The sequence below is a fragment of a genome, unplaced genomic scaffold (genome assembly GCF_019419815.1).
Source record: "Pyrus x bretschneideri cultivar Hongxiangsu unplaced genomic scaffold, Pyrus_bretschneideri_v1 Contig265, whole genome shotgun sequence".
Taxonomy (NCBI): domain Eukaryota; kingdom Viridiplantae; phylum Streptophyta; class Magnoliopsida; order Rosales; family Rosaceae; genus Pyrus; species Pyrus x bretschneideri.
The window spans coordinates 539,310-554,143 of NW_025999574.1; the positions used below are offsets into that span (position 1 = coordinate 539,310).

A 14,834-nucleotide genomic window follows, 5' to 3' on the forward strand; every position below is an offset into this window, starting at 1 on the left:
AATTTTATGAATTTAAATTTTATGAAAATATTATAAATTTTAATTCTCATTATGGTAGGCATCTTATATAAGAAAATATTTTCGTAGAGATTTTTCGGTACACTTATGTTTTTGCATATTTTCTTATCTGCCACTAATTCATAAAAATATATTTAGGTACGAACATTTCGGTACAATAGGTTAGTATAATATGTTTAGGTACAAACATTTCGATACACTAGTTTAGTATAATATATTTAGGTACTGACATTTCGGTGCACTAGTTTAGTATTATATAATTAGGTACGGAATTTTGGTACACTTATGCTTTTACATATTTTCTTATCTATCACTGATTCATTATAATATATTTAGGTACGGGCATTTCGCTATCCTAATTTAGTAAAATATATTATGATATGGATGTTTAGATACACTAGTTGAAGAAAGTTAAATAAAATTGTATAATGATAAATTTAAAATTTAATGTAATAACATTAAATAAGTTATCTATTAAATATAAAAACTTTGACAAAAAAATTCTATTAATTATAAAAACAAAAATATAATATGAATTTGAATTAAGTACACATTAAAAGTCTAAAATCAATAATTAATCTAACATCAGATTTTTTTTAATTTTAATCTTCTTGAAGAATTAAAATTTAAAAACCCCATAATTATATGACCACCTTTGTGCAGTGCATCAACGAATTTTAAGTGATATCAGCAATTTTAAGTGATAAGCTGTACGAGTGCAAGAAAAATTCCAGCATGTTGAATGCTTAAGCATTGCTTCCTTGCAAATGAATTCCTGTGCCTATCATGATGGTGAATTGGTTGTCTATTTGTGGGGGAAGGATTCATATAAATCTTTATATTAGTAGCCCTTCTTATTTGAACTCGATTCGATCTGTGCTTGTTTATTGCGTTCATGTTTTTTTTTTTTTTTTTTTTTATTAAATTTGGCCACAAAGTCCATCCCACTCCAGTATTGTTATCATGGGAAGAGACTTTGAAGAGAATTTATTGATAAACAAGAAAAATACAATATGTCAGGGGAACATGAGGCCAAACTCAGACAATTAAATAATTCATAACCACAATTGAAAACCTCTTTTAGCAAAACCTATAACAATGAAGCTTAGAAAGGCTCTGAGAATAAGCAGCTGCAGCACAAGAAGGGCATGAATCCCACCTATGGACACCAAGGTGCTCAACACTATAATTGGCCAAATAATCAGCAACTTGATTATCCTCTCTAAAAATATGAGAAATCTGAACCTGTATGGAGGATAGTAAAACTTGACAGTTATGCTAACTGACCAAAAGCCTCCATGGGATAGATGTCATGGAAGGTGAGGATGAAGAGAGAAGATGAACAGAAGCCCCGTCAACTTTTGAGTCCTTTAGCCTTTTCGCAAAGCCAAAATCCGCCAACTTGACATTTCCGGAGGATCCCAAGAGCACATTCTTGCCCTTGAGGTCACAATGCACAATCCCACTTTCATGAAGATACTGTAGGCCGTGAACAATCTCTCTGGTGTACAACCGAACCACCTCTTCCTCCAATGCGCCACCGAATATCTGTGACACATTTGACAAACTACCCCCTGCCATATACTCCATGAACACATTGATGCATTTCCCTTCACCATTTTCCCTCCCCATACATTTAACAACGTATGGGGAATTCAGACTCTCGAGAATCGAGAAAGAATCTTAACGTCTTTCTCGAGAGCATCAACTCCATCCCTTGACTGCGCAGATTTCACAACAAAAAGCGCTCCTGTGGCTTTGCTCATGGCCAAATGAACACTGCCATAAGAACCAGACCCGACCAGTTTGCCCTTCATCCACTCACCGGGCAGAGGAGATGTGCACTGATTGCGATTCACCGCCATGTCCCTTCTGATATTTTAAACTGGATAAGAAAACAGGATGATGGAAAAAAAAACATGGCAACAGTTCCAGATTGAATGGAAATCGGAAACGTAAACAAAACAAGGAATTAATTTGGGATTAAACAGGAACTTCAATGACAGAATTACTCTCGTACTTTGATGGTAGTCAGATTTTTCAAAACAATTAAAGCTCATGAAAAAAACTGTAATGATGGTAGAGCGGTTTCCCTCTCGATGGAAAGCCGCTCTAGCAGCAAGAGATTTCTCCTGAAGTTTTACTAAGCAGACAAGTTTGATATTCTCCTCCTTTTTTTTAAGATACAATTTGATGTGGGATTTAGAATTTTTATGAAGTCTGATAGGAAGGAAAAAAAAACTGTTGGCCATCCTAGCCTTGTGGAACACCCTCGAGTCCTATCGGCCAGACGTAATGGTCCCTGCCACGTGACAGTAACTACAACTTAATTCAATTTCTTCATACATAAAAAAGAACGGTTATTGAGGCATTAAATTTCTTGCCGTTCATTTCACTTAAGTTGGAATTTCATCCCTACGAATTAATGGATTATAGTAGTTTAAAACGTTGTTTCTAGAAATTAGTCACTCCTTTTTATCACGTGCGTCGCTCCCAACTTACAGGTTATTGTTTTGCTCCATGTATTTGTGTACGGGTATACAGATCGATTGGTTACAAAAGAAAAAAAAAATGCAACTCTTTGATGTTTTGTGGTCATTAAAATATACAATTTGATGTTTCATGGTCAGGTTTTCCCGTTGATTTCGAACAATTTTTTACATTCGATTGTTTTTTTCTGGTTGTATTAACAGAGGGCAATTTGAGATTATTTGAATGTTTAACCATAACGCCTTCTGCCTAAATAATATGGACTAACCTTCATGAACAGGCTCAAGCGTGTGTAGAAAATATTTTTTGAATCACGGCGTACTACGCGCGATTTATACGTTTTAAATGTATTTATTTGCATAAATTGACAACAAATATTTGAAGTAAATGAATAATTTTAGATTATGCTAGAAGAAATCTCTCATAAACCAATTATAGCAGCCGAATTTACATAATAAAATCGGTCTCTATAGAATTTACTTTAAGAATATAGAAAATAATATTTAACAAACAATTGATTGAATCATATTATTACTAGCTCATTGTGAGGCTAAGACCACCCCTCATCCCCTTAATGTAAATAATATCGTTTGTTTAAAAAAAAAAATCATTTGACAATTAATTTAATCACATTATTATCTGTATGCGAAAGACATTTTTTATAACCGGCATTACACAACTCTTAAAATATTTTGAACGTACTTAAAAATAGAGAAAATAATATTTAAAATATACAATTTGATGTTTCATGGTCAAGTTTTTCCGTTGATTTCGAACAATTTTATATATTTGATATTTTTTTTTTCTGGTTGTATTAAAAAAGGCCAATCTGAGATTATTTGAATGTTTAACCATAACAGTGTATTAAAATTCCAAGGCGTGGGTAAGGCATCTGAGGGATAGCCTGGCCTAGGTCTGAGGTGTGAGGCGAAACCTCCCGGAACCTAAATTTTTTAATATATACACACATATATTATATTAAAAAAAGATTGTTAATCAATAATCATCCTGAGCACACACATATATTATAAAAATATATACATACATATATATATATATATATATAATAGAGGATGAAAAGTACAATAAGCACACATAAATGAGGCAGTTAAAACCCAACCCAAAATTTGGGTTTGGGAGTTATAAAAAAAAAAAAAAAAAAAAAAAAAAAGAGCCAAACAGAGGTGCCTGGACACCCTGAGGTGCACCTCCGCCACCTAGGCGACTCCAACTAAACCTTCCGCGCACTCCCTCAAAACAGAGGTGGCAACCCTCACGTCCAGCTTCAGAGGCCACCTAGACGCACCCTGAGGCAAGCCTTCTAAAACATTGAACCATAATGCCTTCTGCCTTAATAATACAGATATAGATAAAAACAAACCACTATTAAAAGTTGGATCCAAAATTTATAAGGAAAATTGAAGAGCACAAGGAAGTTGCAGATCTTTTTATACAACTTAGGAGATTTATAGAATGGTAATATACGCAAATACCTTCTAATCAAACTGGTTTTCTTCTTATTGAATGTACAGCACCAATATGTGGTATAAACATCGATTTATTACAAGAATCACGATTCAAGATGCTATACGCGGGCAGAAATTTCACTCACAGCCACATCCTCTTGCAGGTATAATCGAAAACAGTCTGCAAAATACTTCTTGATGATTCCTCGGGTGGCAACTTTAGAAGCTGAGCCACTTTCGAGAATCCAGCCTTGTGCCTAAGCAAAATAACTTCATCCACTTCTAATTCCGTCTCCTGCTTGAACAACGGTGGTTTTGTTAAAGCCCACTGCATTGACCAAATCGCCAGAGGGCGCATGTAAGCTAAAGATCTGTATTCACCGCTGGTGGTCCAAGCTTCAGGAGTCTGAAAAGAGTATCTGTCGATATAAAATGATAAAGGAGTTAGGAAGAGAGAAACAGAGAGCAGATAACATGTACATCAATACGTTGAGTTAACAAGAAATTGACAATAAGTGAGCCAACATTTAATGGATCATATATCCCTTGACTCCCTTCAACGAGATTGTTGACAATCTCCAGTATGGCCGCATTTCAGAAACTTGGAAGAGAAGTCATGTATTGCCATTTGTTTAAGCTAACATCCAACATAAACTTTAAACACATATGGTGCTCTCATAAACTCAATCTGAAACTCGTGACAGTAAAATTCACAAATATGGATGGATATCAGGCTCAAGCTGTTCCTATAAGTTAAAAGTTCAACTGAACTTGGAGACAGAGATGATAGTTGTGATTGTGGTGATGAGAGGTTTTTTCTTTTATACTTTTTCTTTCAAGGGTAAATCTGGTTAACGAAATATGCACAGAGGAGGGGCTAATATGAGCAAATTTGGAGGTTACACAAGAACCACCCTATGGTTATTTGATGTCCGACTTCTACCAATCTTGAGCTTTCGAATTACTGATTGTAAGTTAACTCACCCAAGTCCTTCTTTGGACCATCCAGCTTCATAAATTCCCTCCGCAGTATGAAATCCCATATCAATTGCATCTTCCTGAATCATCGATGCAGCTACAGCGTATGTAACTCCGGACCATATTTCTCTTGACTGCAATGTTGACATGTCAACCTTTCCATTAGGTAGCATCCCGTTAACAGCCCCTCGTCTTCCATCCTCAAACTTTAGGACATTGTAATTATAAATCTTTTCCAGTGCACTTCGTGCCTTGTCTTCGTCAACAATTGGCAAAAGACCACATGCTCTGGCATACCTACAAAGTAGCTAGACAGTAAGTTTTAATTCATCGCCATGCATTACTAAAGAACAAATAACCACATGATTTCCCCAAAGTACTGAATAGGTCATGACTAAAGAGAATAACTTCACCGTGTGTGATGGTTTTGTGAAAGGAATCTCTTGATTGGCATGAATAGATGACATTCAAAATATCTAAAATGTTAGTTGAGTCACAACATACCATTGTCCGGCCAGTTGATCAGCTTGAATTGATGAACTAGAAGCTTGACCACTGTTGTCATAATTAAAGTAAGATCCATTCCATAATTTCGCATACACGGCTTTTGCCTTCTGAAACTTTTGCCAAAAATAAACTTCTGAACCCTTGTCACCTACTTCTCGTGCCATGCCTGATGCAGCCTGCAATGCTGCTACCCACAGCCCACCACTATATGCACTCACACCATAGACTGACCACGTATCATAAGTCTGATCTGGGAAGCCATCATTCTCGATCATTCCATCTCCATCTTTATCAAATTGTTCCATATAAGCCATTGCAACATAAACAGCGGGCCAAACGGCTTCTGTAAACTTCTTATCACCCGTGGCAACCACATCCCTGTAAACTTGGAGAACAAACTTGGGATTCAAGTCTTTCCACCTATCTGTGTTATACAGGTTATAAGCATTTACTTCAAACCAGGGGTCATGGAGGCCGATATCATGAGGAACAGCTCCAAGAACCTTTCGTTGGACCCACCTTCCATCACAGAGAAGTCTCATCTTACTGGGGTCGTGCATCATTACTGCTGCTGCAAAGTCTCGTTGGATGCTGAGTTGAAGTTTTGGAAATAGCATGACTAGTGCAAAAGATGAGTAGAAATGGACATCGTAAGTATTCCACATCTGATATTCAATTCCTTCAAGATAAAGGAATTGACCAATGTTTTCTTCTCCCTCCTGAAGGAGATTTGTTCCAAATGCAGAGTTTGCTGCTATGGGCGTGTGAACTTGCTCAAGTGTTGATGTCATCCTTCCAAGAATGTCGATAGCAGTATCATTTTGCTCGGGTGCATCAATGACGCTTTTCAAACCTAATGAGGACTTATCAAGGGAAAACTTCCTTTCTATAATACTTCTTAAGCTATGGACTGGAGGTGATCCATCTGCAAAACGATTTATATGAAAAAAAGATTAACTAATGTTTCACTATAACTGTCCAATTTCACCATGAAAAATCTCGAACTTAACAAATACCTGTCCAAACTGTGCCCCCGGAATTTAGAAAGTATAGCTCATTGAACAGAGTGACAGGGTACCTGCAGAGAACTTTGACATATCTTAGGAATCTGATCAGATCGGACACATGCTCAAATCAGATTAGATATCTAAAACTCACCATTCTGGAAGTCTCTTGTCCTCAAGAACTGGTCTTTGCCATGCTTCAATCTGGGATTCCCAATGGCGATGCTCTATGTTTCAAGGAAAATAGAATAAAAAACAAAGGATGTAAGGCAACCGATGACAATCAATGGATAACATAACAAAAGAAATGGTGAATTAGGATTTCTTAGTTAAAGGAGTAGGTGAGTTTCACACTCCTTTGTGTGACCAGGCGACAATATACTATGTGACCACTTCCTAGTTTATAGACCAATGTTCCTTTAGGGTTGGATGATGACACAAGGGTTATGTAAGAGTGACTGACCATGAATTAGGTACAATCGAATAAATAATTATATTTAACAGCCTTGAAAAAATTCACCAACGTGAAATGTATGCAATCAACCATTACCAAGAATGGCATCATGAGCAATATTTGCAGCAGCTTCCCCATGTGTTCCATAAAATTTAGTGTACCGCCTGTTTATAAACAAATTTCAGCACGTAAATAACTAAATACTATTCCACAATATCATATATTTCCCCCATGTGTTTGGCCACCCACCTGTGATACGCCTTCCCACCCCTAAATTTTGCTTCTGGGCAATCCCATGCCAATGAAAATGTTACAGTACGTACTTCACCAGATGGAACTGCCACAGACGCAGCAATGGCTGCCCCAATAGATGATCCGGGTTCTGAAGGTAATGGCATTTCTGCAGAATTAAGACGATCAAAGGATCCATGCTGTAACAAAAGAGGCACAAGTATCAAGGTTTTTGAAGAATAAGAATAGTTCGAATATACCAAAATCAAATGGGTCTCCTACCCAGCACCATTCCTTCAAGAGCATCAAATGATTAAATGAAAATCTCCCATAAAAAGACAAAATTGTTGTATATAGACCAGATATTTGGTACAATCAAAGTGTCGTTTGTAACAGTGAAATCTAGCCTTATAAACTACTTCCTTGTAACAATTAAAATACAAAGGGATGAAGACACTTCTATGACATGAAAATGTTAGCATAATCTGCTGACCTCTTTTATCTCACTCCACATGTCCTTAGCTGTGACACCCTTTGAGTCACCAGATATCACAAAGCAAGGGCACTCTGATACGTGAACACCATCAGTCTCCTGTGCTGCTATTGCAAATGTCACTGGGGACAGCCCATTTGCAGTCCTGTATCTGCAAATAATGAGTGTTACATGTAGATAACATAACAAACATGTCATAAATTGAGCAGATCATTTCAATAATTGTTTTCCATCAAGAAAGGAAACTTACTTGTGATGTAGAAGTACGCCATGCACGCCATCCTTCATCCTAAAAGGTTAAATACTGTGGGTTAGAGTAAATTTTAGTTAAGGTGATGAGCAATTGGGTACATTTAGAGATACATCAGGAAAAATATATATGCACCGCCATGTGTATAAGTACACATGCATGTTATTTAGAAAACTCAAAGGTCTAATTTGGAAATCCAAAGAGAAGTGAAGCTAACGACAAGATCTTACAATGCTCTTGAATTGGAGTGATGACCAGAAATTCCAGAAAGCCCTCCAACAGAATTCTGAATGGGACATGCCAAAATGATTTTGAATTAGTTGTAATGGCATCTCATGGGATAAGTCTCGATTCAAGATTGCCAAGAAAACATACAAAAAGAAAAAGATAAATAAAATAATTCACAAAAAATAAAAATGACTTACTGCCCAGGTGAAAAGCAGTGTGACATCAGCTGAAGTCTTCCCAGAATTATATAGCTGGAAAGAGAGAGAAAGAAAAAGAAAACTCCTGATACAGCTGCGACAGATTTTATGAAACCATATTTCTCACAGAACATTCTTACCGTATAAGTAAAAACTGAAACAGGCAGGCTGCTCTCCTTGTAATTATGGGGAATAAAAGGTGAAATTTGACGACAGACTATTTTGAGAGCTGGGTCAGGTTCACCTGCATTAAAGAGAAAATTATGACCCACAAAGAACATAATACCACTCAGATGTGTAACATTTGATGTATCTTACCGTCATAAACAGACCAAGCCCTTGGAAAAAGGGCATGATATGTAGAATTATCCCCTTTCAGATTCCAGTCCCAAGATCCAATCCCTGAAACTTGACTTTCTCTGTTCATGCACACAATATCAGTAAATTCGTTCATTCATTCATAGCGGTTCCTTATTATAATGAAAAGTAAACAAGTTTTTTTGCTTCATGTTTAGGAACTTACTTCAGATCATCTGGGCTCCTCGGACAGAGCACAGTAGAATATTTTTCACCATTGGTGCGGGAAACAAATACCTGGCACAGCATTTGTAATTCAGTAATTAAGGGAAGAAACTTTTACATCATCTTGAAAAAAAAAAAGGTCTAATAAGAAAGGCTACTGCAACTATTTGTTAAAATGATGATGAAATATTATCAGAAGGTTCCAGAAGGGATAAGAGCGAAGCTAAAAGGACGTCTATTGAGATTGTATCAGACATTTATGCATCTTATAACTTAAGGAAAAATCAAATGAAGGTTATGTAATGAGGTACCATAAAACTATTGATTTTTGTAAAAGATTTCAAAAGAAATCATGGACTTGAATTTGAAGGTTCTTCTGCACACTTAACTGAACAACTGTAGACTCTTTTGAGAGAGCATCAGTGTCTAACACATGGGGACATGTATTATGCTTCTAGAGTGTTGCAATCCATTAAGTACATAATTCTCCCCAAGAGGATGTGTATATTATATAACTTCTGATTGTTGAAAGCATTAGCAAAGAAATGCCTCGAGATGGCCAGCAATAAACTTACATAATTTTCTACTTTTCTTTCGATAAGAATTAACTTACAGAAAATTGATCTGCTAAAACAGGTTTCTCTTCACATCTTCCAGGGAACAGCTGCCACCGCTGAAAATCACCACTGTAACTTCTTCCGATGCTTCCTGCCCTAAGAAAGCAAACAAAAGGATTATATAAGACACATTTGCAAACAAACTGATCTGCTAAAATGGTTGAAACAGATCACAACTGAAACAAACACACAAAAGAAATAAATTGGGAAAACCAAAAGTTCTCCTGTGAGAAACGGTAAATAGATACAGTACAGTAAATATATTTAGCTTCAATAATAATTCCCTGCATCTTGTGACATTCAACGATGTCTTTGGTTATCAAAAAATGAACCTTCAAATATGATATGCAAATAAATGTATATTCAAGTATGATATACACAACATACGTCTATCTGCCCCACCACCGGCAACGTCTTAAAAAATCATCTTGTTTCTCTACAAGCAAACTGCCCCAAAAAAGCAAATACTATGCACCCATAAAAGGTTGACCTTCTCCCTATATATCTTCTCTATCAAATTAATAGAAAATTAAAAACTGAAAACCAAAATGATAAGGTTTTCAAATGGACCCTAAACTACACGTAACCAGAAAGCTTCAAATACACACAACAAGATAGACATATGCACAAAAATATGTCTTGACATTGCATAAAAATTTGTCTTACTTCTATACTATGCAATTGGTTATGCTTATGTGAGAGAGAGAAAGCGAGAGAGATTGATGAGTTACCCAATACCACCAAGTGGGACACCATGACTAGACGTTAGAGAGCGCTTCGCAAATGGATCAATGAAGCCCTCCTGCAGATAAAAAACAAACAGGGGTGTCCGTGTTAGGAAGAAATTCAATTAGATGGATCCCCTAAAATAAGCAATCATCAAAGTAACTATGCTCATTTTACATTAAGAAGATTACCCTTTCGTTAGCAGCTTCTTCTCGTATATGACGCCATAGGCGAATACCTATTGGAGCCTACCAAAAACGAAACACACAATATTGTTGAGAGAAACAATACAAGAAGGTAAAGGTCAGATATCAAATGGCAGTCTCCAGTCAATACGTCATTTGTTCAACTTCATATATGGTGCACTTCAAACTTCATACATTCATATATGGTGTACTTCAAACTTCATTCATTCTATATTGTTTAAAAGACCTTAACTCTTTCCAAAAGAGTACATAATTAAGTGTTTCTAACTCAAGATATGAACATGAAATCGCACGACCCACAGGATTTTAAGTAAACATTTATATTGAAATTTCCAAACTTACCAAATGAATTATCTCTTTTAAACTTAGAGTGAATGGCAAAGGTGCACTGCCCTTGCTGTTTAATTTTCGTTGCCATGTCAGCGATGCAGGCTTCCCAGGGTCGACCTTAATCCAGATAAACAAAAGAAAGTACATATTAGAGAGCACCCAATAGCACAAAACTTTCAAGTCTCAAACAAATTTCAATCAACAGTCTTAGGTCACTCGTCAGATCTTAATTACATCACACGGACTATGTTAAGTAATAAAAAACCCACTATTTTTATTGGCCAAAGCCAGCATTCCCCAGTGACAGATTCTAAGCGTTTTCTTCAATTTTCATATTTAAAGAGTAGAGACATGAACACAGTGGGTCTTCAATATAAAATGATGCAAAGTAATCAGCCTTCCTTTCTATACTTGAAGACATTGAAAAGTTAGACTGAATACAATTACTTCATCTATTAGCACAGTTGCATTGTCACAATTATCCGTCTCCTCTAAGATGCATACGAAACAGATGCTGAAACTAAAGCCTCGAAGACATATTCAGCAGAAGTTAAAAGTCACAGGCTTTTCGTAAGAGAATGCAAAGTCAGTAATTAGCCGGATAAGTACACGAAATTCATCTTTTGAAGAATATAAGGACAAGTTAAAAGTCAAAACCTTTAATACACATCAAAAACAGGTTCAATTTACTTGTTTCAAACAAACAGGAAATGCTGCTACAAATAATCTGTATTGATCCTACCTTTTCAAGTGAAGAATCCGAATGCTCGTAATCTCTTTCAGCAAACCCATTCTCCAGTATCTTCTTCTCAGGCATGTTTCCTGTATCAAACAAAACAGTACTTAATCGGACAGACCGCAGTTACATGATTAATTAATAATGTTCTTCATCTTATCATGTGCCTTCAGTTAACTGGAAGTTAAGAACATCAACACAGGCATAGAAATTACAGCTACCATTTTACCTCGATAAGTTGGTAACAAAAAAATGCCCTTTTCCATCCTCTCATCCACCAAAAAAAAAAAAAAAAAAACTACTGCAAATAATTTCAGAGAATTCTCTGCAAGATGATCAAAATTACAGAAGTGGTAACCCAGATAGTAATGTTGTGGATAACTGTAGGACCCACATTCCTTTGACTTTAGGTGATCACTTTGCAATGCATCCTGAATCCGCAGGATTATTGAAATTTGCAATTCACACAACCTCAAATTTCATAACAAAAACACAAAAGAAACAGAACCCAATTGCGGAAATAAACAAGAACACAAATCAAGATAAAAAATCTTCATGACCGATTTCAACTGAACATTAACCCGACCCAACAATCCAAATAAACATAACAAAAACATTGACCTTTTTTTTTTTTTTTTTGATCGAAAACAAAAATATCGACTTGAAAATGCAAAAGAATCGACCCAAAGCGATGAACAAAACTGTGTATATAATTCAAACCTGACAGTTATCAGACTGGAACTCCAACCCAGAGAAACAGGAGAGGGAGGGAGAGGGCGGGCGAGAGAGATGGAGAATAATGCTAATGGTTAAAGGCCGGCCTTTGACCGTTATGCATGTCCAATCCAAACGCAATAAAACCCAACAAAAGTCTATAACTCCGACAGCATGACAACGACATTGAGATATTTGAAGAACTATTTCTCTTCTGTTTTGTTGGTTGGTGAGTGAGATGTCCCGGTGTCTCGGTTTTCTTTACGTTTGAATTTCGGAATGAGACTTGTATGTTTATTATTTTAACACACTTATCTGATTAAATCCACAACTTATAGGAGGTTTACCGCTGTTTGATTGGTTAAGTTGTCGATTTCTGGTGTTCTAGTAACAAAATATAGTCGGGTAGGCAAATTAATGGTACTGTAAAAACATATTATACTGTAACGACTTCTATGATAATGTGACAATTAATTTAATATTCGTAAATGTTTTAAGTCTTGTGCCAATGTATCACTTAAAAATGAGAGTTTGGAAGCAGTGTGCTTAAGTATTTTTTGTTGGAAGAGTAATGTGCTTAAGTAAAAATAAATTAACATGAACTAGTGAGATTACCTTATCGTTTTTCAAAAAATAAAAATAAAGAATTTGAAATAGTACATGGCTTCAATTTCTCATAAAATGGTGGGCTTCTTATTTTTTTTCTTTTTCTTGATTTGTCTTGCGACTCTAAAAGAGAGTCCAAGATGATTCATGTCGAATTAAAGTATGGTCGTTGAGATATGGTAATCAAGAAATTACACACTCTAAACGTGAGTTAGGCTTCTTGATCATAATATCGTATCCGTCATTTCGCATTCAGTACAAATCAGTTGTAGTTTACATTATTTACGTTTAAAAAAAGGATAAGTATACTTTCATTTCTGTTAGGGCTAGTTTGGGGTTGCTGTGTTTTTTTTTTCTTTTCAAATTGCTTCTATTGTGCTGTGAAAATAAATAGGAGTGAAAAAAACAGATAAGTGTTTGGTAAACTATGGTTCACTTGCTTTAATGGAAAAAAAAAAAAAAAACCACTTTTTTTTAGAAGCATGTGTAGTGCTACTTCTAATTTTGTTGTTACGGACCCATGATTTTGAATTTTTTTTTTCTCACATTTACCAAACATAATTAAGGCTCCAACTTTTTTTTTTTCAACAAATGATATTATTTACACTGAAAGAAGAATGTATGCTCAGCCTCACAATAAGTTAGCAATAATGTGGTTTATATTCTCTTTTAGCGAAAATCGAATCTAAAATTTCTCATTTATAAATGAAGATAAATAACACTAAAAAAAATTAAACTATTTCTTGATTTATGCTTGTCATCTTTGCCCAAGCTCTAACTTTTTTAAACAGCTAATCCAAATCCAAAAAGCTACCTTTACCAAAACTTTATGCAAATCTAAGACAGGGAACTTTTTTAAAAAGCTACTTTTACAAAAACTTTATGCAAATCCAACAGTGAGAGCATTGATTCCCAGTTAAAAGTTAAAATCTTTATTACTGTTACCGGAAAAAATTGCGTAAGAGTAAAAACGTACCCCCCAAATATTGTACCACATCAAACTAAACCTTGTTTTTTCCTTCCCAACAGGATCCTCTCCGGATCTTTTTGGTAAGGATCCTAGTGATCCGTGAATCGTGTTCATTAATCGTACATTATGCGATCAGATTTTATTAAATACTATTTATGTTTAATTTTAAATAAAAATATTTAAAATAATTTATGACTTCACGATATACAATGAATGGACAAGATTGACGGATCTCCAGAATCCTCACAATGAGGATCCGGATGTAAAAATTGACAAGTAATTAACCTCCAAAGGACTAAAAATACTGAAAAGTACAAACTAATTGATAGCTTCAGGCATATACATCGTACTATATACTAGAACAACAAAACCATCTCAAAGTTACGGGATTTACTCGGTAATACCTTAACTCAACATCATGGACTGAGAAGTTACAGAAGCGCTGATACATGTCATTTCGTCAAAGGGCTTTCATCAACAGGAAGGTATTGACTTCCAAGAGACCTTTAGTCCAATTGCCAAGCCAGTTACAATTCGGATCTTACTCATTCTTGTTGTCCAATATAATTGGTTTCTCAATCAATTGAATATAAGCAATGCCTTTCTTCATGGTGACTTAAAGGAGGATGTCTACATGCAACAACCTCCCGAGTTTGTTGATCCAAATTCTCCGAATTCTGTTTGCAAGTTGAAGAAATCCCTATATGGACTAAAACAAGCCCCTCGAGCTTGGTTTGATAAACTATTTCAAGCTCTTCATTCTCTTGGGTTCCAACAATCTTCATATGATGCCTCCTTGTTTGTTCTCAATGGTCCTCATTTAGTTATTGTTCTTGTGTACATTGATGACATTCTAGTAACCGATTCTAACTCTCAACTCTGTCAACAGTTTATCACACAACTCAGTTCTCAGTTTCCAGTAAAGGATCTTAGTCTTTTACACTACTTCTTGGGCTCAAAAGTACACAGATCCTCACAAGGAATTTTTGTTCATCAATCCAAGTACTTACTTGATCTTCTTAAGAAAACAAACATGGAGGGTGCCAAACCGTGCTACACACCACTTAGTTCCACGAAATTAGATAACAGTG

The 14,834-nt window shown here is 35.6% G+C and overlaps 1 protein-coding gene across 4 annotated transcripts; it reads right to left on the bottom strand.

Annotated features, from left to right (window-relative positions):
* Positions 1-3,894: 3,894 nt before the first annotated feature.
* LOC103933391 (non-lysosomal glucosylceramidase) lies at positions 3,895-12,307 on the bottom strand. 4 transcript variants are annotated; one of them, XM_009343079.3, is made up of 21 exons: positions 12,174-12,258; positions 11,683-11,924; positions 11,460-11,539; positions 10,730-10,834; positions 10,373-10,429; positions 10,187-10,257; positions 9,452-9,551; positions 8,840-8,910; positions 8,635-8,735; positions 8,457-8,560; positions 8,317-8,370; positions 8,122-8,177; positions 7,892-7,930; positions 7,642-7,792; positions 7,167-7,348; positions 7,014-7,081; positions 6,618-6,690; positions 6,476-6,537; positions 5,457-6,384; positions 4,959-5,249; positions 3,895-4,393 (listed from the first exon to the last, which is right to left on the bottom strand). In XM_009343079.3, exons 2-21 carry the CDS (start codon positions 11,717-11,719, stop codon positions 4,117-4,119), a joined length of 2,907 nt encoding a protein of 968 aa, XP_009341354.2. In that variant the 5' UTR covers positions 11,720-11,924; positions 12,174-12,258; the 3' UTR covers positions 3,895-4,116. The 4 variants fall into 4 exon arrangements, with proteins under 4 accessions (XP_009341354.2, XP_009341356.2, XP_048443316.1 ...); XM_009343081.3 differs by lacking the exon at positions 11,683-11,924 and having other exon boundaries at positions 12,174-12,307; XM_048587359.1 differs by lacking the exon at positions 12,174-12,258 and having other exon boundaries at positions 7,642-7,786.
* Between the last annotated feature and the right edge of the window lie 2,527 nt (positions 12,308-14,834).

Excerpts from the sequence above, each read along its gene's own strand:
- LOC103933391 (XM_009343079.3), bottom strand. The coding sequence starts at position 11,719 with ATGGAAAAGGGCATTTTTTTGTTACCAACTTATCGAG. Across the intron at positions 9,552-10,186 it reads GTCCCACTTGGTGGTATTGG|GGCAGGAAGCATCGGAAGAA; the intron begins GTAACTCATCAA and ends TTGCTTTCTTAG. Across the intron at positions 5,250-5,456 it reads GATCAACTGGCCGGACAATG|GTATGCCAGAGCATGTGGTC; the intron begins GTATGTTGTGAC and ends GCTACTTTGTAG.